The sequence below is a fragment of the Macaca mulatta genome, chromosome 8 (genome assembly GCF_049350105.2).
Source record: "Macaca mulatta isolate MMU2019108-1 chromosome 8, T2T-MMU8v2.0, whole genome shotgun sequence".
Taxonomy (NCBI): Eukaryota; Metazoa; Chordata; class Mammalia; order Primates; family Cercopithecidae; genus Macaca; species Macaca mulatta.
In genome coordinates this window covers 23,618,297-23,636,658 of record NC_133413.1, presented here as the reverse complement: position 1 = coordinate 23,636,658, position 18,362 = coordinate 23,618,297, and the positions used below count along the sequence as shown (strand labels likewise).

The following is an 18,362-nucleotide window of genomic DNA, read 5'->3' as shown; positions in this document are numbered from 1 at the left end:
CTGATGACAGTAAGTGTAATCTGGCAGTGTGGTGGGAATCAGGACCACAGTTTTTGCTGTAGCAATACCCAGGACCTCAATTTAAATATCTCCTTTGTGTGTCAAGAAAGTGTATGTGTGGGTGGTAGGAGGGGCAGGAAAAAAAGCTAAAATCACTCACCGTGTGATTGTTCAGCATGAACTGTACCGCGCTAAGCTTCACTAGCTTCCTTACACTACTGTACGTAAAGACAAAGGAAGAAGGTCAAGGAAAGTGTGAAGCAGACCGAGACTCTAAGGCAGATGGAAACTTTCCAGAATAAAGAACAGTTTACCCAAATATCTTTAAAAAAAAAAACTTGAGTATACCACTGCCAAATATGAAAAAATGTGTTCTCTTCTAAACACTATTTAATCAATAAGAAAACACCTATACCAAACTCCTATGTGTAAGAAAATAGATAACCTAGCAGTTTCCCCAAACAATCATGAATATCCTAAAATGGCTTTTCTCAGTGGGTGTTCCAAGGGAGAATTAGGCCCTAAACCCCTGCCTAAGAGGCATATATTGTGTACAATTAATGAACTTCTTTCCTATTTAGAATGGTACTAGCTATATACAGTATTTGGAGAAGCGAGAAGAAAATCACTTCAATAATTTTACAGGGTTTACCCTTCTTGCGGACCCCTGATTGTGAAAAGCTGCCCTACAGCAATTCAAACTTTATAGCAGATCTAGTTCAAGTCAAGAGGAAGTATAGTCATTACTTCAATCATAAAGTTTGGAATCAGGATGTTTCTACCAACCAGCTGATGGGACAACTTAAGAAGGAGTTTGTCTCTACTAAGGATACTAAAACCTTGGTCACACAGAGTGTGTACCTATGAGATGGGGCTACTATGCACTTCTGGAACTTAGGAATAGACAGGGATAAATCTGTACTGAACTATCAGGTCGGGTGTCGGCTCATTTTTGGGGTCTGAAATTATTCCTATATTCTGCATGGGCATTGGCGTTTTCGGACTCCTAGGAAAATGGAAGATATGTGAGTACACACTAAAGTTAAACTGAAGTGGAAAGAGCAGGAGGCCATGATTCTAAGACTGTAGCATGCCACTTTCTGTTGTGCACAGAAACTAGCTTAGAAAAGGATATCCAATGGAGAGGTCATTGAGAAGCTGTAGTGTCTTGGAGGTGATTGGTTCACAACGGCCCCAGTACTTCAAGTTGGTGATGCTGGAGGACAAAAAGAAAAAAAAAGCAGGAGACCCCTTTGATTTGCTGGTTTCCTTGAGGGCTGGGAGAAGAGAAAGTCATTCATCAAAAGTCACCACACATCTGCACCACCAATTCACAGACATCACGACCACAAAAAAAGATGGGTAGGAAATCTCTGTACTTACATTTGGTTGACTAGAAAAATTATCCTTCAGATAATCTTCACTACTTGGTTCCAAAGCTACACTGGCCCATACCCAGGCCCTTGGAATTCTGGGGCACTCCAGGGCTGATTTCTGCAGCAAGGGTAAGAGATTTCTGCGGCAGTGATAACATGCAGACGTATGCAATTCTGCACCTGCACCATCCACTGTCAGCTGCAGAATTCTAGTAGCCCTTGCTTCTGGATTCTTGGCTGGCAGAGTCCTTTAGACCCCCTTCGCTTTTTCCATCTTAAATTATTAACCAGCTCATGGATATGAGTGTTTAGGGTTGGGACAGTTGGTTGGAGGCAAAATGTCACTCTGCACACAGCCCTGGGTAATATATTTGGCTCCTAGTGTGTGCTTTGATAAATTGAGCTCCTAAAAAGGGCAAAATGTAACCGAAGGGGTATAACGTAAAAAAATAAAAAAGGGCCAATTAGGAGCTCCAACTCTGAACACAGTTCAAACAGCAGCACTAGATTTTGGAGACTCAACACTCTTAAAGGGTGTGATGTTTTCTGGGAGGAATAAGCCCATTTTTAAGTGGGGCTTTCCCCTTCGAGGGGATAACTAGAGGAAATCAGCAACAGAAAGTGAATGCCTACGCTGGGCATCCCTGGAGCACGGCAACTGGGTGAGGGGCTGAGCAGCAATTACTGGGGTGGAGGTCTGTTTTGCTAATGACATGACAGGGTTTCACCTGTGATTCCAGAGGCTAAAGAGGAGATTCTGCAAGAACAAAATTAAATCCTTGCCTGTACAAGCCTGGAATGCTCTGGGGCCGGGCCATATCTCTAAGCACAGCTTGTCACACACTCAAATGCACAATTTTCTGACGCAAACGATCAATGCTGGAATACCAGGCACTGGCAGCACAATGCCAAGATCACATTTTACAGTTGCAACAGGATTGCAAAGGACTCTTGCTGGTGGCAAGCTGAAACACTTACATTTTTCCTATGAAGACGCTTAGGACCATGGTCTCATCATTCAAGCCCAGAACTTCTGAGAGTCGGCGGTACAGCTGGTGTTAAGAAGAGAAAGTAACCAGAACACTTGAATTAGAACAATCACATCCCGGTACTATTTTTGCCCATACTCGTGGGTAAGATGTGGAAGAAAATGGACAAGACTCCCAGAGAGGACTTTACTGAAGGGATAAGCTAGTTTCTAAGTATTACTGGACAGATGCTGAGCAATCTTACTGGTCCCTTTCAATCCTGAAATTACAAAAAGACAGTCCAAATCTTCTGCTGTTCTGAATATTAATTCATGCATGGAGACTAAGAATTGCCCATTTGTGGGAGAACAACAGATGTTTTGACTGGCCATTTGTTAAGCACTAGAGAAATGGGCCCAATTCTTTGATGAATCTCCCAGAATTTAAAAGCTAAGAGAAAACATTTGCACTGTCCTGTTACCTGAAATCTGGAGGTTATGTGAACTATCAGCAACTGTTTCCCTCTATCAGCAATCGCACAAGTGAGAAGAAGTGAGAACTAAGGGGAGCCAATTAACAGGCTGTTACCTTAGAGGATTTCTGCACTTGGTCCCCAATGTAGATCTTACGAAACTGTTCAAAAAAGCTCAGCATGGCCAACTCTAGCTTCTCATTACCCGCCTGGGCCAAACGAGAATCTGTTAGGTTCATCAGCTGGAGCACCCTGGAGGAAGAGGAGCAATGATTCTCTCAACAGCAGGACATCCTTGTTACTCTAGAAAACCCAAGCTATCTTGACGTGGTCATATATGCCTGTACTTGGGTAGAGCAATCTCCTGCAACCAAGTTCATCTATATAAATGAGGGAGACAGGACTAGACCACGAGTTTTCCATCTTTTTTTCTCACAGAGCCATGAAAGGAATGGTGACACATGAAGGATGATGTTCACAGGTAGGTAACACTTCCACGGATTACTAGCAGAAATGCTACCTGTGACTTCATCCCTTTTCTCTGTACCCTCTCCCCAAAAGAAAGGATACGGGAATGCAAGTGAGTGAATGCAAATACAGATGTCATAATAAGTGAGTCATTTGACATTTGAGTGTGGGAATAGTTAACTATTTGTGACACACCATGAGTGAATGAGACTCCATCATTGTGTTGCTACACTCAAGCTCAGAACCAGTCTGCAAGACATTGTTTGAACTAAAATTATGACACACACAGTACTGAACTGGGCTGCAGAATCAGAAAGCATTAGATTTCATTCTTACTTAAAGCTTTGCTCAACTCTTCAAAAAACGCCAGTGGGAAAATGCTACGGAGACTTTTGTCAGGATTACGGGACCTCTGGGCAAATGGGCATCTGATAAACAAAATGGGGGTGGAAAGAAACAAATGAGGATTTTCAGAAGATATATATATATATATATAGAAGGCCAGGCGCAGTGGCTCATGCCTGTAATCCTAGCAGTCTGGGAGGCCGAGGCAGGTGGATCACCTGAGGTCAGGAGTTCGAGACCAGCCTGGCCAACATGGTGAAACCCCGTCTCACTAAAAATACAAAAATTAGCCAGATGCGATGGCATGTGCCTGTAATCATAGCTACTTGAGAGGCTGAGGCAGGAGAATCGCTTGAACCTGGGAGAATCGCTCAAACCTGGGAGAACCCACGACACGGAGGCAGAGGCTTCAGTGAGCTGAGATAGTGCCACTGCACTCTGGTGTGGGTGACAGAGCGATATTCCATCTCCAAAAAAATTTTTAAAAAGTTTTGATAAAATGAGAACTGCACAGATGCAAAATAACTTGAAATGCATGGCCAAGAGGTTTGAAAGGCTGTAGGAACTCTGTAACTCCATCGCTGGTGAACTTTAAAGAACTACAGTTTCCTTTTAGACTTATTTTGGGATGGCAAAAGCAATCCATATTTTACTAACTCTGAGATATTGTTCTTAAACAGACCTAACAGAGAATCTCTGCTTTAGTTTTCCTAATTCTGTATCCATTATTTCCTTGCTGAATTACTGGGTTTTTTTTTTGTTTTTGTTTTTAAAGTAAAGATCATAGGCAGAGTTATCACGGCACTTATAAAAGGCTTGAAAGCTGTGTCTCATGGGCAGTTAGCATGTTAAGATTATGTTCTGTAAGTGGAGAGGACCCTATCGGGGAGTGGAGAAGTGCCAGCGAGGTGGAGTGGAGAGCTTCTGTAGGGAGCACTTACCGACAGACAAGCTCACCATCCATGGCGTCTTGCTCATCAGTGCTGGCAAAAGAAACCCGGCCACCGATCACTGCTCCAATAATGTAAACCAGCCATGTCAGCCTTCCTACAGCAGGAGACAGACCCAGTGTCACCTCCAGTGATAGTTTCTTGAAGACATTCCTCACTCTGAACTTCCTTAATCTTAAGAACACTATGGTGAAACCATAAAGTCTTACTTTTCTTACAGAGAATGGCTACTTCTCTGCTTTGGTTAAGAGCAATGCTAAGGGGGAAATTCGTTAGGTAACCAACGTTCCTGTATCAGACAAGGCCATTATTTTTAGTGTAGTATTTCCTTAGAGTTAAAACACCCAAGCTGGGCACAGTGCTATGTTACAAACACCAGCCAGGCCTGGTGAAAAGAGGAAGCCCAGGTTACTGTCTGTACTTATCTCCCTGTTTCCCCTAGGCCTTTATTTAGTAGTCATAAACCTCTCGGCCTGGTCCCAGCTGTGCTGTGGGGCATTAAAAAGTAGACAGGAGCCAGGTGTGGTGGCACATGCCTGTAGTCCCAGCTACTTTGGGAGGCTGAGGCAGGAGGATCACTTGAGCCAAGAAGTACAAGGCCCGCGTGGGCAACATAGCAAGACTTCATCTCGTAAAACAAAATCCCACTGCAGATGTGATTTCAGTTCTTCTTCCCTAGTCCCCTGAGGGATTTATTCATTCATAAAGATTTTTGTGCATATGGAGGTAACTGATGATGAAAGAATCCTTTTGCAGGGAGGTAGGAAAGAGGTGGCAATGAGTGAAAGGGTACTGGACAATATCTCCTCACAGGTCTTGAGTTCCCAGCATGCTGCACACTCACCCTCCTGCACTGCAATGTCCATTGGGCTTGCGCTGGCGCTCTGTAGCAGCTCCTGGTACGACTGGGCCGACTGGTCAAACAACTGCACGAGGAGTGCACAGGTCTTCTCATACTCACAACGCCCAATGGTGGACAGCTGGTCCAACTGCTGCTGGACCAGCCCCGTATCCTCCAGAGGATCTTCCAGGCCATCTCTATTCCCAAGGGAAGAAGGAAGGCAGCGCTCTTAAAATATGACTACTGATTTCCCCATTATAGCAGCTCTCTGACTTCTTCACTTAGCCACCATTTCCGACTGTAGAGACCTACATCCCAACATTACTTTTTCCCAAGGAAGAATGTTTAATGAGGCAGAAGGCCAATGTCTTCGCCCTAGCATCAGTCTCCCTTAGGTATATTCTGCTTGTTGGTGTCAAATCTTACTATCTGAATTCTCAACTCTTAATGTTTTTCTGCCTTAAACCTCAAAGTCCTGCCCTTCTCACCTCTCTGACCTCTTGACTCTTAGTCTTTCGCTTGTTCCTGACTATAGTAAACTATAGGATAAGTACACAGTCTTGTGTGGGAGGCCATTGTGGCCAGATGTGTCTTGGAATTCAGAACTGTTCAGATTGGAGGAAGGCAGTATGATGCTTCTACCACATCATATAAAACCGTTGATGGGCTTTGTGGCACATCAAACTCAACGTTCCTATAGCAAAACTTATGAATATTATAAATGGTCATACGAAGTAGGATTTAAAAAAAAAACTATAAATGGTCTCATACCAACTCCTGTCCAGTTTTGTAACAAGTGAATTCTAATGCCAAACTGATGAGGAAATTTCTTTTGTCACATCTTTGACTTTGGAATTGCAGACAAGGCATTGTGGACCTGTACTAGGTCTTGCTTTATCTGCCAGCTCCTAGATTTTAACATCTTGTCCACTGAGGAGCTTTTCTGTTGTTACACTGCAGTATGATAATGCCAGCAGCAGCAGCAGCAGGAGCAGCAGCAGCAGCAGCAGCACTAAAACTAGCTGTGTGCTTACCACGTGCTACACACTGCGCCAGGTCATACTAATTTAATCCTTGTAAGAATCTTATGAGGTAGGCCTATTATTATTTGAATTTTACAAATACAGAAATGGAGCAGCTTGTCCAAGAGTACACAGCTACTAACTGGCTATCTGGCCCCAGAGCCTACAAACATATAACCACTCCCCAACAATGCCTCACTAAAGCCAGCTGAATCCTCAGGAGTGGAAGCTATGGAAATGACAGGAGAAGGCCTGCTGGTGAACTTCATGAATACTCAGATTTTGAACTGATTCAAGTCATAAACAGTTAAGACTATAACTCACGACTATTCAATGCACTTGGGGCTAAGCAAATTAAGAATCCAACTTAAAAAGGCCCCAGACCCTTAGACTCCAAGTAAATTCTCTTGACAAACAGCCAGTGAAAAGAAGAAAGCTATCTAAACAGGGATAATTTCATTTAATATAGGTCATTTTTGAAAGGGCTTGACACTTCTTTAGCTACGGGTTTTTGGTTCAGTTAAGTCAATGTAGACAGAAACTATGTGTGAATGTAATGCAATCAGTGATCAGGGGCTTAGAATTCTTATGTGTTCTAGCTCTGGCATTAGAATTGACAACTAGATTGTGTAATCTTTATCCACTTATTTCTTTAGGAGTTCACATTAAGCACCTATAAGTTACACATTATAATTCTTATCATCTATATCTTATAAATGTTTCTCACATTGAAAGAAAAACAGCGACAAGGACAAACATATGGATATACTCGGTATTCAAAGATATTGCTATGGACAGTGAAAAGGGGGAATATGAATAGAATATAAAGGTTCAAGCAACAAGACCATTCTATCAGGCTTTATGCTCTCAGGCTACTCTGCTGACAAGGAAAAAGAATCATGAACAGCAGCAGCTCCAATGAGACAACCTTCGAGTACCTTTTTGCCAATGGGGTGTCTGATCTCTAGGAAGTGTGACAATAGACCACTGGTGCGGGGATGAATAAGGCTAAGTTTCCTTACCTCAGTATGATGTGCACAGATTCCAACCGGGATGTGATGTAGGCTTTGGTGACCTCAGGAGTGTAAGTTTCCAGCATGTGGGGCTCTGTGGCTTTGACATACGGCACAGAGGCTGCCAGACGCTGCCACAGGCTCAGAAGATAGTGCACACTATTTGGAGCAAATTCCCAGTGCTAAAGAAAAGTAGAAAAGCAGAAGGCACATTTTTCATTTCTGTACATGTTAGTCCCATACTATCAACACAGAAGATAAAGACTTTTTTCTTTTTTTAAAAAAGAGGATAGACTTTTGTGGGCTTTGGTCTGTGTATGACAACTAGTTAAATGTGTTTATTAGTATTTCAGAGAGCAAGCATCTAATGAGAAGGGCTGCTCTATGCTGGCTGTGTAAGCCTTACCACAAGGAAAGCCATGTATAAGTGGGTCTCAAACATTAATATGCATGAGAATCACCTGAAGAAATTGTTAGACACACCAAGGCTCTACCATTAGGACCTAGTGAACCAGAAATTATGGGGATAAGATTCAAGAATCTATATTTTTTCATCAGTCCCCTAGATGACTGTGATACAAGCCATAAAATGTGAGACCCATTGTTCTATATTACACGACTAAGAAAGATAGGGCATCAACTCTCTTTTTACTCTTCTGTCTAGCTCCCTGTTCCAACCTTGGCTTTTTTGGGGTGACTATGAGGGAATTCTCTCTGGGATGAATCTAAGTATTATCCTAGTAATTCCCACATTTTCCTCTCCCCACACTACTTGCACTTGTGTAAATATAAATCACAGGCCACAATAGTAACTACTCTGCAAGGCCATACTGTATTTATGGTTACCTTTGCCAAGAAAAAAAATATATTCTTACATGGTTAAAACCAACAAGCAAGAGAAGAGATTACAGTATTTAGGAAGGAAGACACACGTAATCAAGGACAAACCTGTAGGCTGGTCACTGTGAAGTTGGCTATCAATCGGATGACCTCAGGGTAGTTTTCCACCTTTACCAGTTCTCCCAGTTGATAGTTACTCTTCAATCGGGCCAGTAGTCTGCAAAACTCATGGTAATTGTTTGGGTCTGATAAACTCTGTCAATAGCAGAGGAGAAAAATAAAAATGTAAAATGTGACAACATACTTCAAGAATGATGTATACTTGAGATGGCATGGGGGAAGGGGTAAAATCTACTTTTTAACTTCTGGGCTGCAGGTCATGATTCAGAATGATACGTCTATATAATGTTCAGAAACAATTTTTTAAAAAGTCACTTTGAAAAGGGACAGTCACATTTATTATTTCATATGTTCACAATAATAATTCCATGAGATGACATTATTAGCCTCAATGGACAGAGTTTGAAACAGAAGCCCAGGAGGATCACACTGAGGCAGTAAAGCTCATTATGGCAGAAGTGGGCACGACTTAAGACGTGACTAGCTTGTCTGCTTATTGATTGCTACCAACAAAAGGAATCTAATGAAATTTTCATTTCCACATCTGTCAAACTGATCTTTAAGCAAAACTAACCAATAGTTAGCAAAGTTATACAAATGTTTCATATATTTATATCACTTACTGTAATTTATTCATATATTGTTTATATGATATAGTTATAACAAATATTACAGATATTTTAAAATCTATTCTACCAGTATATTTAATTGTATGTTTCCTGATATGTCTTCCTCTGTTGGCATATGTGGAATAAGACTTTGTTTTGTTCACCGGTGTATCCCTGGTACAGAGTAGGTACTCAATATAATTTGTTGAATGAATGAATGAATTTTAAAAAGAGGGACAAAACTGAGTATATTTTAAAATAAACTGCTTTTTAATTTTCTTCTAGTGTAGAGAAGTGATACTTTCAAAAAAATACTGAATCACTGGGACTTCAAAAGACAAAAAGGGCAATCGAGTTATGAAATGAACATTTGAAAGAAGTATATTCCTTCCCACCTAAAAGCAGTCCTATATACTTAGGTTACCAATAAACATTTTTTAAAAATGGTAAACAAAATCAAAAAGCAAATGTTAGATTTTTTTGTTTTTGAGACAGAGTCTCACTGTCACCCAAGCTGGAGTGCAATGGCACGATCTCAGGTCACTGCAACCTCCGCCTCCCGGGTTCAAGCGATTCTCCTGCCTCGGCCTCCCAAGTAGCTAGGATTATAGGCACGTGCCGCCATGGCCGGCTAATTTCTTTTGTAGTTTTAGTAGAGACAGGGTTTCACTATGTTGGCAAGGCTGGTCTTGAGCTCCTGACCTCAAGTGATATGCCCACCTTGGCCTCCCAAAGTGTTGGGATTACAGGTGTGAGCCACTGTGCCTGGCGATGTTAGATTCTTAATTTCTTGGGGGAAAAATGACTAGCTTCTTCCTTATTTCCTTATAGCAAAGTGATTCTTTCCCGTAACTCCTACATTTCTGAAGCTGGAGGATGTAAGCTCCTCTTTTGGGCAAATGCTCTCAGAACTGGCCTACAAATAGAGATTCACATCAGTCTTCCCTGAAGAACAACAGTCTGAATTATTTACTGGACCTTGGGATGGATTTCCTTCTGACTCATAACAGCTGGGTGCACACTAATCCTATACATATGTAAATTCTCAGATAAACTTACTTGTGGGTTTTCCAGTATTCGTTTAACACCATCAACAAGATGAGAGAGAAACTTGGCCCTCTCTGCATTGTTAAACAGGGATCTTCTGACTGAGGCAATCTGTACCAAGCAGGATAATACCTAAACGCAGGGCAGAACCCAAACACAATGATTAAAAAGACTGTACAGTTATTTTCACCAGAAACGTTCCACCTCCTACAATATCCTTCTTTAGGATATCTGAAACAACATTATTTTAAAAAGAGAAAAGAGCATAGATCCAACCAGACCATAGCAGCCCTTTAAATTCAGTTTGGAAATTCCTTTAGGTACAAATTCCTTTGACCACTCCAATGGCATCTTTGTTCTTGCTAAGATATATTACTTCACCCTTAAAAATATCAAGCAATTTATACTTTAAAGTTTTAGATTTAGTTTTCTTGGCTAATCTGAGCTTGACATGTAGATATTATGTGCTTATATCAATACATGCTATAAAGAAATAAGCATATCGGCTGGGCGCGGTGGCTCACACCTGTAATCCCAGCACTTTGGGAGGCTGAGGCAGGTGGATCACAAGGCCAGGAGTTTGAGACCAGCTTAACATAGTGAAACCCTGTCTCTACTAAAAATACAAAAAATTAGCTGGGAATGGTGGCGGGCACCTATAACCCCAGGTACTTGGGAGGCTGAGGCAGGAGAATTGCTTGAAGCCAGGAGGTGGAGGCTCCAGTGAGCCGAGATTGTGCCACTGCACTCCAGCCCGGGCAACAGTGAGAGACTCCATCTCAAAAAAAAAAAAAAAAAAAAAAAAGAAAAGAAAAAGAAAGAAATAAACATATCTGGGCCCTAAAAAAAAAAAAAAAAAAAAAATCAGCTTTGGCCAGGCGTGGTGGCTCATTCCCGTAATCCCAGCACTTTGGGAGGCTGAAGCAGGCAGATCACCTGAGGTCGGGAGTTTGAGACCAGCCTGACCAACATGGAGAAACCCCGTCTCTACTGAAAATACAAAATGAGCTGGGTATGATGGCTCATGCCTGTAATTCCAGCTACTCAGGAGGCTGAGGCAGGAGAATCACTTGAACCCATGGATTGTGCCATTCCACTCCAGCATGGGCAACAAGAACAAAACTCTGCCTCAAAGAAACAAACAAAAAAACACAAGCCAGCTTTATCCCTGAAGACATTTCCCCCTGTTCCTGCTGTTAGATATTTATATTCTGTGTTTGCCCCTCTAGATCTGCTTTTGACCCTTCTCTACCCTGCCCTATTCCCTAGGAGGCTGACCTCTGTTGAGGACAGCAGCCAAGCTCCCTTGCCTCTGGCTTCTAGTTGACTTCAACCAATGGAAAGCACCAGCAGGAGATCAGAGGGCAGAGGGAAGATGGTACCCCTTTTCTGACCATCCACCTGGCTATGTGGTGGCAGAGTTTCTCTAGTGATGGCCATGGTTCTTGTTGTCCAGCCCTCCTCTAAGCCACAGCTTCAACTCTCTCCAGATTTCCTTCACTTGCCCTTTGAGGCTCCCCACTACTGCCAGCCCCAGGGGCATGCACCACCACCCCGTGTTGGTGTCCCTTCATTTTAACCACACCTTTGCAACAAGTACTTTCTTAATTATCCCTCTACTTTTTCTTGCAGTAACCTTAACGATACATCCAACAACACTGAAATCATGTTTCAGCGACCATAAAGGTCTATATTAATTTGGAGAAGTGCTACAATGACCAGAAAAGTCCTCTACTGCACAAACACTACGCATACCACTCATTACTTCACTCTGTTTTCTTTATATATTTTGTGTACAACACCAACCAGTAATTTACACCAACAATCTGAAATACCAGACCAACAGTATTTTAGAACCTGAATGAATTTTGAGGTTTTAGGTTAATTATGGCTTTAAAAGAGAAATACATCATTCCCAATAGCTTTCAAATGTTATTCAGGGTAAGTATGCAAATTAGCCTTCCCATTATAGTTTCCATTTATGACAATCTAACGTACACCTGAGGGGTTTTCTAAGTCAGGACAATCTTAATAGTTCAACTAGACAGTATTAGGTGAATCCCCAGGTGCTAGCCTGTGGCCATTTCAGGAACAGCATAAAGTCAGATACACGGTGAGACCCAAAAGAGCTTGACCATCTGCAGGAATTGGCCTTTAGACAGGAATAATTTAAAAATAATTAAGACTTTATGGCTAGAACCTTTAGGCTACAAGCTTAATCTCAAAAGACTAGATAACTAGCCTAGTATTTCTATGCTTTACTTGTATAATTTTATAAAACAAAATGAAGGTAAGGCTCATTCACCATTGCTATCTTCTAGAAATAGGTTTGCTTTAAGAAACAGTAGTCCTGACTCACCAGAGGTGAAAATGAAGGAGGGATGGAATGATACAGGTCAAAAAACAGCTGCAGGGTTGAAGAATCTAAGAATGCTGGGGAAGAAAAAGACAAAAGACATCACTTTATTAGGGATGAACACTGCCGCTGGCATACTTCCAGCACTGTACATCAGGGAGCACATCCTTATGCCTACTTATCTTACAGAGCATTTATTTCGTTTGGAAGTGATAAGCAAATAGGGGCTTTTCGGTTTTCCTTTTTCTTTTCTCTTTTTCTTGAGACGGAGTCTCCCTCTGTAGCCCACTGTAACCTCTGCCTCCTGGGTCCTGGTTCAAACGATTCTCCTGCCTCAGCCTCCTGAGTAGCTGGGATTACAGGCACGTGCCACCATGCCCGGCTAATTTTTGTATTTTTAGTAGAGACAGGGTTTCACCATGTTGGCCAGGCTGGTCTTGAACTCCTGAGATCGTGATCCGCCTGCCTAGGCCTCCCAAAGTGCTGAGGTTACAGGTGTGAACCACCACGCCCAGCCTCTTTTCTTTTTTTGAAAGTACTATTTTAGCTTCTCTAAGAAACAGATTCATTCTTTCAATTCTCTGAGAACTTAATCTGAACACCTCTGTCCATAAAAAGAATTCAAAACTTTTATCCTTCTGGAATACAAAGACAAACTAAGAACAAGCTGTTCTGTTTGATTTTGTTTTTAAAGACAGTTATTATCCTAACTAGATTACAGAAGTCTCTGGGCAATTAACGCAAGGTGAAATACGTAACTATTATTAATCAGCAATTTTAAAAGTTCTTTGACACTGGCAGATCTATAAGATCACTCCAACAACCTCCCCTACATTATAAAATAGATGTTACTGGCCGGGCACAGTGGCTCACACCTGTAGTCCCAGCACTCTGGGAGGCCAAGGTAGGAGAATCACTTGAGCCCAGGAGTTCAAGACGACCTTGGGCAACATAGTGAGACCCCACTTCTACAAAACATAAACAAACAAAATTAGCCGGGTGTGGTGGCATGTGCCTGTAGTTCCAGATACTTGGGAGGCTGAGACGGGAAGACTGCTTGAGTCCCGGAGGTTGAGGCTGCAGTGAGCTGTGATCGTGCCACTGCACTCCAGCCTGGGTGACAGAGTGAGCCCCTGTCTTTAAAAAACAAACGAACAAAAAAGACGTTCAAATTTTTTCTCAATTCTCCCTCAGAATACACAGGGGTTGGCCGGGTGCAGTGGCTCAAGCCTGTAATCCCAGCACTTTGGGAGGCCGAGACAGGCGGATCACGAGGTCAGGAGATCGAGACCATCCTGGCTAACATGGTGACACCCCGTCTCTACTAAAAAATACGAAAAACTAGCCGGGTGAGGTGGCAGGTGCCTGTAGTACCTGCTACTCGGGAGGCTGAGTCAGGAGAATGGCGTAAACCCGGGGAGGCGGAGCTCGCAGTGAGCCAAGATCGCACCGCTGCACTCCAGCCTGGGCAACAGAGCGAGACTCCGTCTCAAAAAAAAAAAAAAAAAAAAAGAATACACAGGGGTTGCCAGGAGTTCTTTAGATCATCCTACAGACACTCTGTAGGGGAGTGACAGCCTTTGAGGTGGAGGAAGTTCTGTTACCTGATCTCCAGCTGGTGGGAATCTGCACTGTACACAGGTCGTCTGAAGACTCATCAGTGGAAGTGCCGATGAAGTCAAAGTTGAGGCAGTTATGAGTGAGCTTGAGCAGTTGCATGAGCAAGCCATGCTGACTTTCATCATTCAAGTTTAGATTCTTTCCTGAAGCCTGTAAAAATTACCACATAATGAGCCCCCAAAATCACTCCTCTCTTCCCAGCTTGCTACCAGACTCGACAAGGCTGTTAAGTCAGAAAAGGAGGGCTATGTGGGAGCACAGTAAAATGTCCCCTTCTCTCCAAAGATACCGTACTTCTATCACCTGTTACTATGAAAATACCTGGCTCCTTATATACTATTAAAACATATTTACTATAAAAACATGAAGTTGGTATTTAAAGAAAGCCCCGTTTTAACACTTACACTTATTCCTCACACAATGTAGACATAATGGTCACAGAGAATTCTGAAGTAATATGGCTCCTGTGATTATTTTATTGGCATGTGAGATCCTAGTTATTTCTAGACGGGGCAGGGATTAAACTCTGGAGGGAGCTCTGAGAAAGTAGCACCCTGCCCTACTTTCTTTCCTTGTTTTTACAACCACTATTACCAAAAATCTCTCAAACCAGAATTAAAATCATCACTGAATTTTATTTACTCATCTGCAATGTACCTGCAGACTACAGGTGAGGACTGGCCATAGCTACCGTGCCTGTCCCTTCCAAGGTTACACTAGCTGAGCCTTCGTGACTGGCTGGCTAATTATTTGTTCTGATGGTATCAGTAAGGAGGATTCAATCCTTAGTTTTCTTAAAAGCTTTTCCCCTCCAGGGGGTGCAACAGCTTTTGCTAGGCAGCTTTGCTTAACCTGAGGATTATCTGGGAATTCTAAGGTAAAACTAAGTAATTGAGGAAAAAGATGAATATCGTTAACTGGAATAACAGAAAGAATACAAACTGGCTTCTAAAACTAAAATTGGGAAATGTTGGAAAATGAGAACAAAACTACAAAAATGAACAAAAAGCCAGAGGCCAACCCTATTTAGCTTTCTATAGGGACAAAGCATCTGAGCTGTGCTGCAACTGTGTGGAACTCCCAGCTTAACACTTCTTTCTCAGTTCAGCTCTATCAATAAATGAACTGAAACACCAACTTTCAATTTTAACACAGGTAATTTCCTTATGTGATACTGTCTACCCCTCCAGGTTATTAAATCCAAATGGATGTTAAAAATTCAAAATCTACTTTTCCTTACAGATGTTGCTTGTTTATGTGCTGCTTTTAACTCAGCGGGGGACAGGAGAACCAGCCTGATTTCTGTATGCTAACAATGTAGTCTGAACCTACTTTCAGAGCACTAAGAATCCAAACACCATAAAACTAACATGCTTTCACACCATATAGAAATATTTTATGTGGTTATAAAAACAACAACAACAGAACTTCAAACTTTGAGTTAGGTAAACCAGATCCCTTTAAGATAGGAGTATGGGATAAGTGCTCACTTACTTCTCTTTACCTAGAGGAATTGATCTGAAATAGGGAAGTGATAATCATTTCTCCAACCTCAGTGGTCACTCTGACCAGTTCCTTCAACACCTCTATGAGTCTTATGTAAGAGATGATGATTAAAGAGATGCATAAACTCTCATAGGGTCAGTTACAAGCTGACATTTAACAAATTCCCATCTATTCTCATTCTTTCAAAAGAAACTGGGAAACATGACCCAAACTACATGCTCACCTGTTTTAGTAAATTGCAGGAAAGTGTGAAGATATCAAATAATGATGAATCGCGAAAAGAAGAGGCTATTTTTCTGTGCTTGGTTAAAGGATGGGTGGTGTCTGCCTGTGCAGAAAAAGAAGAAACCAATGCAAAGAATTAATTGCAAAAAAAGAATTTTTCATGTAGACTTCAAATAAGCTAGAAGGATTTCCAGTAAGAGCAACATAAACATAAAATACATTTTTAGCATTTAAATTATTGTGAAACCATATCTAGTGAAAGGATGTAGGATAGTAAACTGCTAATAGCCAGGGTATCCTTTCTCTCTAGCTTACAGAAGGAAAACAAAAGGATAGATAATCTCTGCTGCAAATTCTTATTTTCCTTTGTATTCAGGGAGGTAAAACTTAAATTGTTGGCAGACATTATTGATAATTACTTTCATGTTGTACTGTGGGTTAATGGGCCAGGCATGGTGACTCACCTCTGTAATTCTAGAACTTTGGGAGGTTGAGGCAGGAGGATCATTTGAGCCCAGGAGCAGACACAGTGAGACCCCCCCCACCACCACCTCTAAAAATTAAAAAAAAAAAAAAGTCGGTGTGGTGGTTCATGCCTGTAAGTCCCAGCTACTCAGGAGGGCCTTCAGTCCAGGCATTCATGGCTGCACTGTACTCCAGCCTGGGCAGCAGAGTGAGATCCTGTCTCTTAAACACCCACAGACAGAGTAACGAGGCTTTGATTTTGGTAAGCAAAACTCAAAACAAAAACAAAAATAAAAACAAAACCTCAATGTGAAGTTACTGCAGAATTTCCAAATGACAACAGCCCATAATATTTGCCTCCTTTTCTAACCTATTTCAACATATTGTCTATACCGCAGAAGTGAAAATTTAATTTAAGTGGTTGTACTGGTCTCTTATTTCGCTGTTCTTGTGTTTTCAGCTAAATTATAAATGTTTTTGTGGCTAAGAACTAAATCTTTTACTTCTTTAGTATGCTCCTAGTCCTAACACACAGTAGGTACTCAACATGTGGAATAAAATAACTTCAAAGTTGTCAAGAGTATTTTCAGTCTAACCACGTACTGAAAGCTTAAATCTCTTCTGTTTACTGATCAATTCATCCAAGAGGAGACTCATTTTGTTTTTGCCACATTAAAGTGTAACACAGCCAAGATTACTGACAAACCAGTCTTCCTAATTTTATTTCTAGGTTCTAAGTAAGAATAGTGGCAGAAATATACTTTCTTTTTTGAATCTGACAATCACAAAACAATGGAAAATTCAAATGATTTAGAGGCTCAAAATATTCTCCAATTTTTGCTTCTGTCATTGTGTTATCATGTGTCTTACATAATAAAGGTCTTGCTAAATTATATATCATATAATCTGTTATACTGATCATAATACAGAGAATGACTACACACTAAATGGTACACACAATTTCATCATTTTCTTAGAAAAGTAAAATCTTGAAAAGTTTTTTATTATACATATATCAAAATGTATGTACTCTGTGGGGCCAAGCTTCAAAGGGGAAAACATTAAGTCCACAATCTCTATCCTTAGTTAATGCATCTGCTCTTCTGCTGCAAAGGTAAGAGTGGTTAAACAGCACATTAGTTGTTAAGAACACAGGCTCTAGGATAAGACTATTTGGGTTTGAATCACATTCGTTGCTTGTGAAACCTTAGGCAAATGATTTCATCTTTATGTGCCTCAGTTTCCTGATCCAGAAAATGGGATAAACACAGTACCTACCTCATATGACTGTTTCGAGAATAAAATTAGTTACTATAAAGTGCTTAGAATGGTGGTAACAGTGATCACTCAAAAGTGTAAGCTGTTATTATTTTGGTAATTACTGATCACAATGGGGACTGCATGTGGCAAGAGAACACAACATGGACTCCCAATTTACACAGGCTCTCAGCTAACACATTTGAAATAGGACCAACTCACAGTTAAGATTTCTCAGGGTTAATAAAAATGTCTGCAGAATTATGAGCAATAGCAAAAGTAATGCTAATATCATTAATATGCTTCCAACTTAAGGGTGAGATGTTATAACTAATATTGATACGGGCCTGTTCTATAATCACAAATTTTTAGCTGGATAAAAAAGTAAATGACTAAAATATAGCCAGGGCAAAAGAAAGCCACTGGTGTTTCCTCTGTAGTATTCTGTGACATCAATGACCATTTAAAACTTTCAAGGTATACAGGAGCAGAAGGGGCACACAAAAGGTCGAACTTTATGGTCCCTTTTTTGAAGTCATTCTCTTTCATGGGCAAAGCAGTAGTATTTCACCCTTTTTTTTTTTTTTTTGAGATGGAGTTTCACTCTTGTTGCCCAGGCTGGAGTGCAATAGCACGATCTTGGCTCACTGCAACCTTCGCCTCCCGGGTTCAAGCGATTCTCCTGCCTCAGCCTCCCGAGTGGCTGGGACTACAGGTACATGCCACCACGCCCGACTAATTTTTTGTATTTTTAGTAGAAACGGGGTTTCAACATGTTAGCTAGGCTGGTCTGGATCTCCTGACCTCAGGTGATCCGCCTGCCTTGGCCTCCCAAAGTGCTGGGATCGCTTTTATCTCTAAAA

General features: G+C 41.4%; 1 protein-coding gene across 17 annotated transcripts in view; it reads right to left on the bottom strand.

The window, feature by feature from the left end:
- The window catches only part of XPO7 (exportin 7), an 89,556-nt gene that overhangs the window by 17,061 nt on the left and 54,133 nt on the right, over positions 1-18,362 (bottom strand). For 16 of the 17 annotated variants that reach the window (XR_013397111.1, XR_013397112.1, XM_077943135.1 and 13 more), the window contains 12 exons: positions 15,776-15,880; positions 14,031-14,196; positions 12,430-12,503; positions 10,083-10,202; positions 8,404-8,550; positions 7,465-7,637; positions 5,424-5,617; positions 4,571-4,676; positions 2,933-3,068; positions 2,355-2,428; positions 1,136-1,216; positions 161-224 (listed from right to left, as the gene is read on the bottom strand). Coding sequence is in view for 15 of the 17 variants with exons in the window: in XM_077943128.1 (XP_077799254.1) it covers positions 161-224; positions 1,136-1,216; positions 2,355-2,428; positions 2,933-3,068; positions 4,571-4,676; positions 5,424-5,617; positions 7,465-7,637; positions 8,404-8,550; positions 10,083-10,202; positions 12,430-12,503; positions 14,031-14,196; positions 15,776-15,880 (1,440 nt within the window). In the remaining 2 variants the exon portion in view is untranslated. Of the gene's footprint in view, positions 1-160; positions 225-1,135; positions 1,217-2,354; positions 2,429-2,932; positions 3,069-4,570; positions 4,677-5,423; positions 5,618-7,464; positions 7,638-8,403; positions 8,551-10,082; positions 10,203-12,429; positions 12,504-14,030; positions 14,343-15,745; positions 15,881-18,362 lie in introns of all 17 variants that reach the window. The other variant, XM_077943140.1, reaches the window with a different exon arrangement.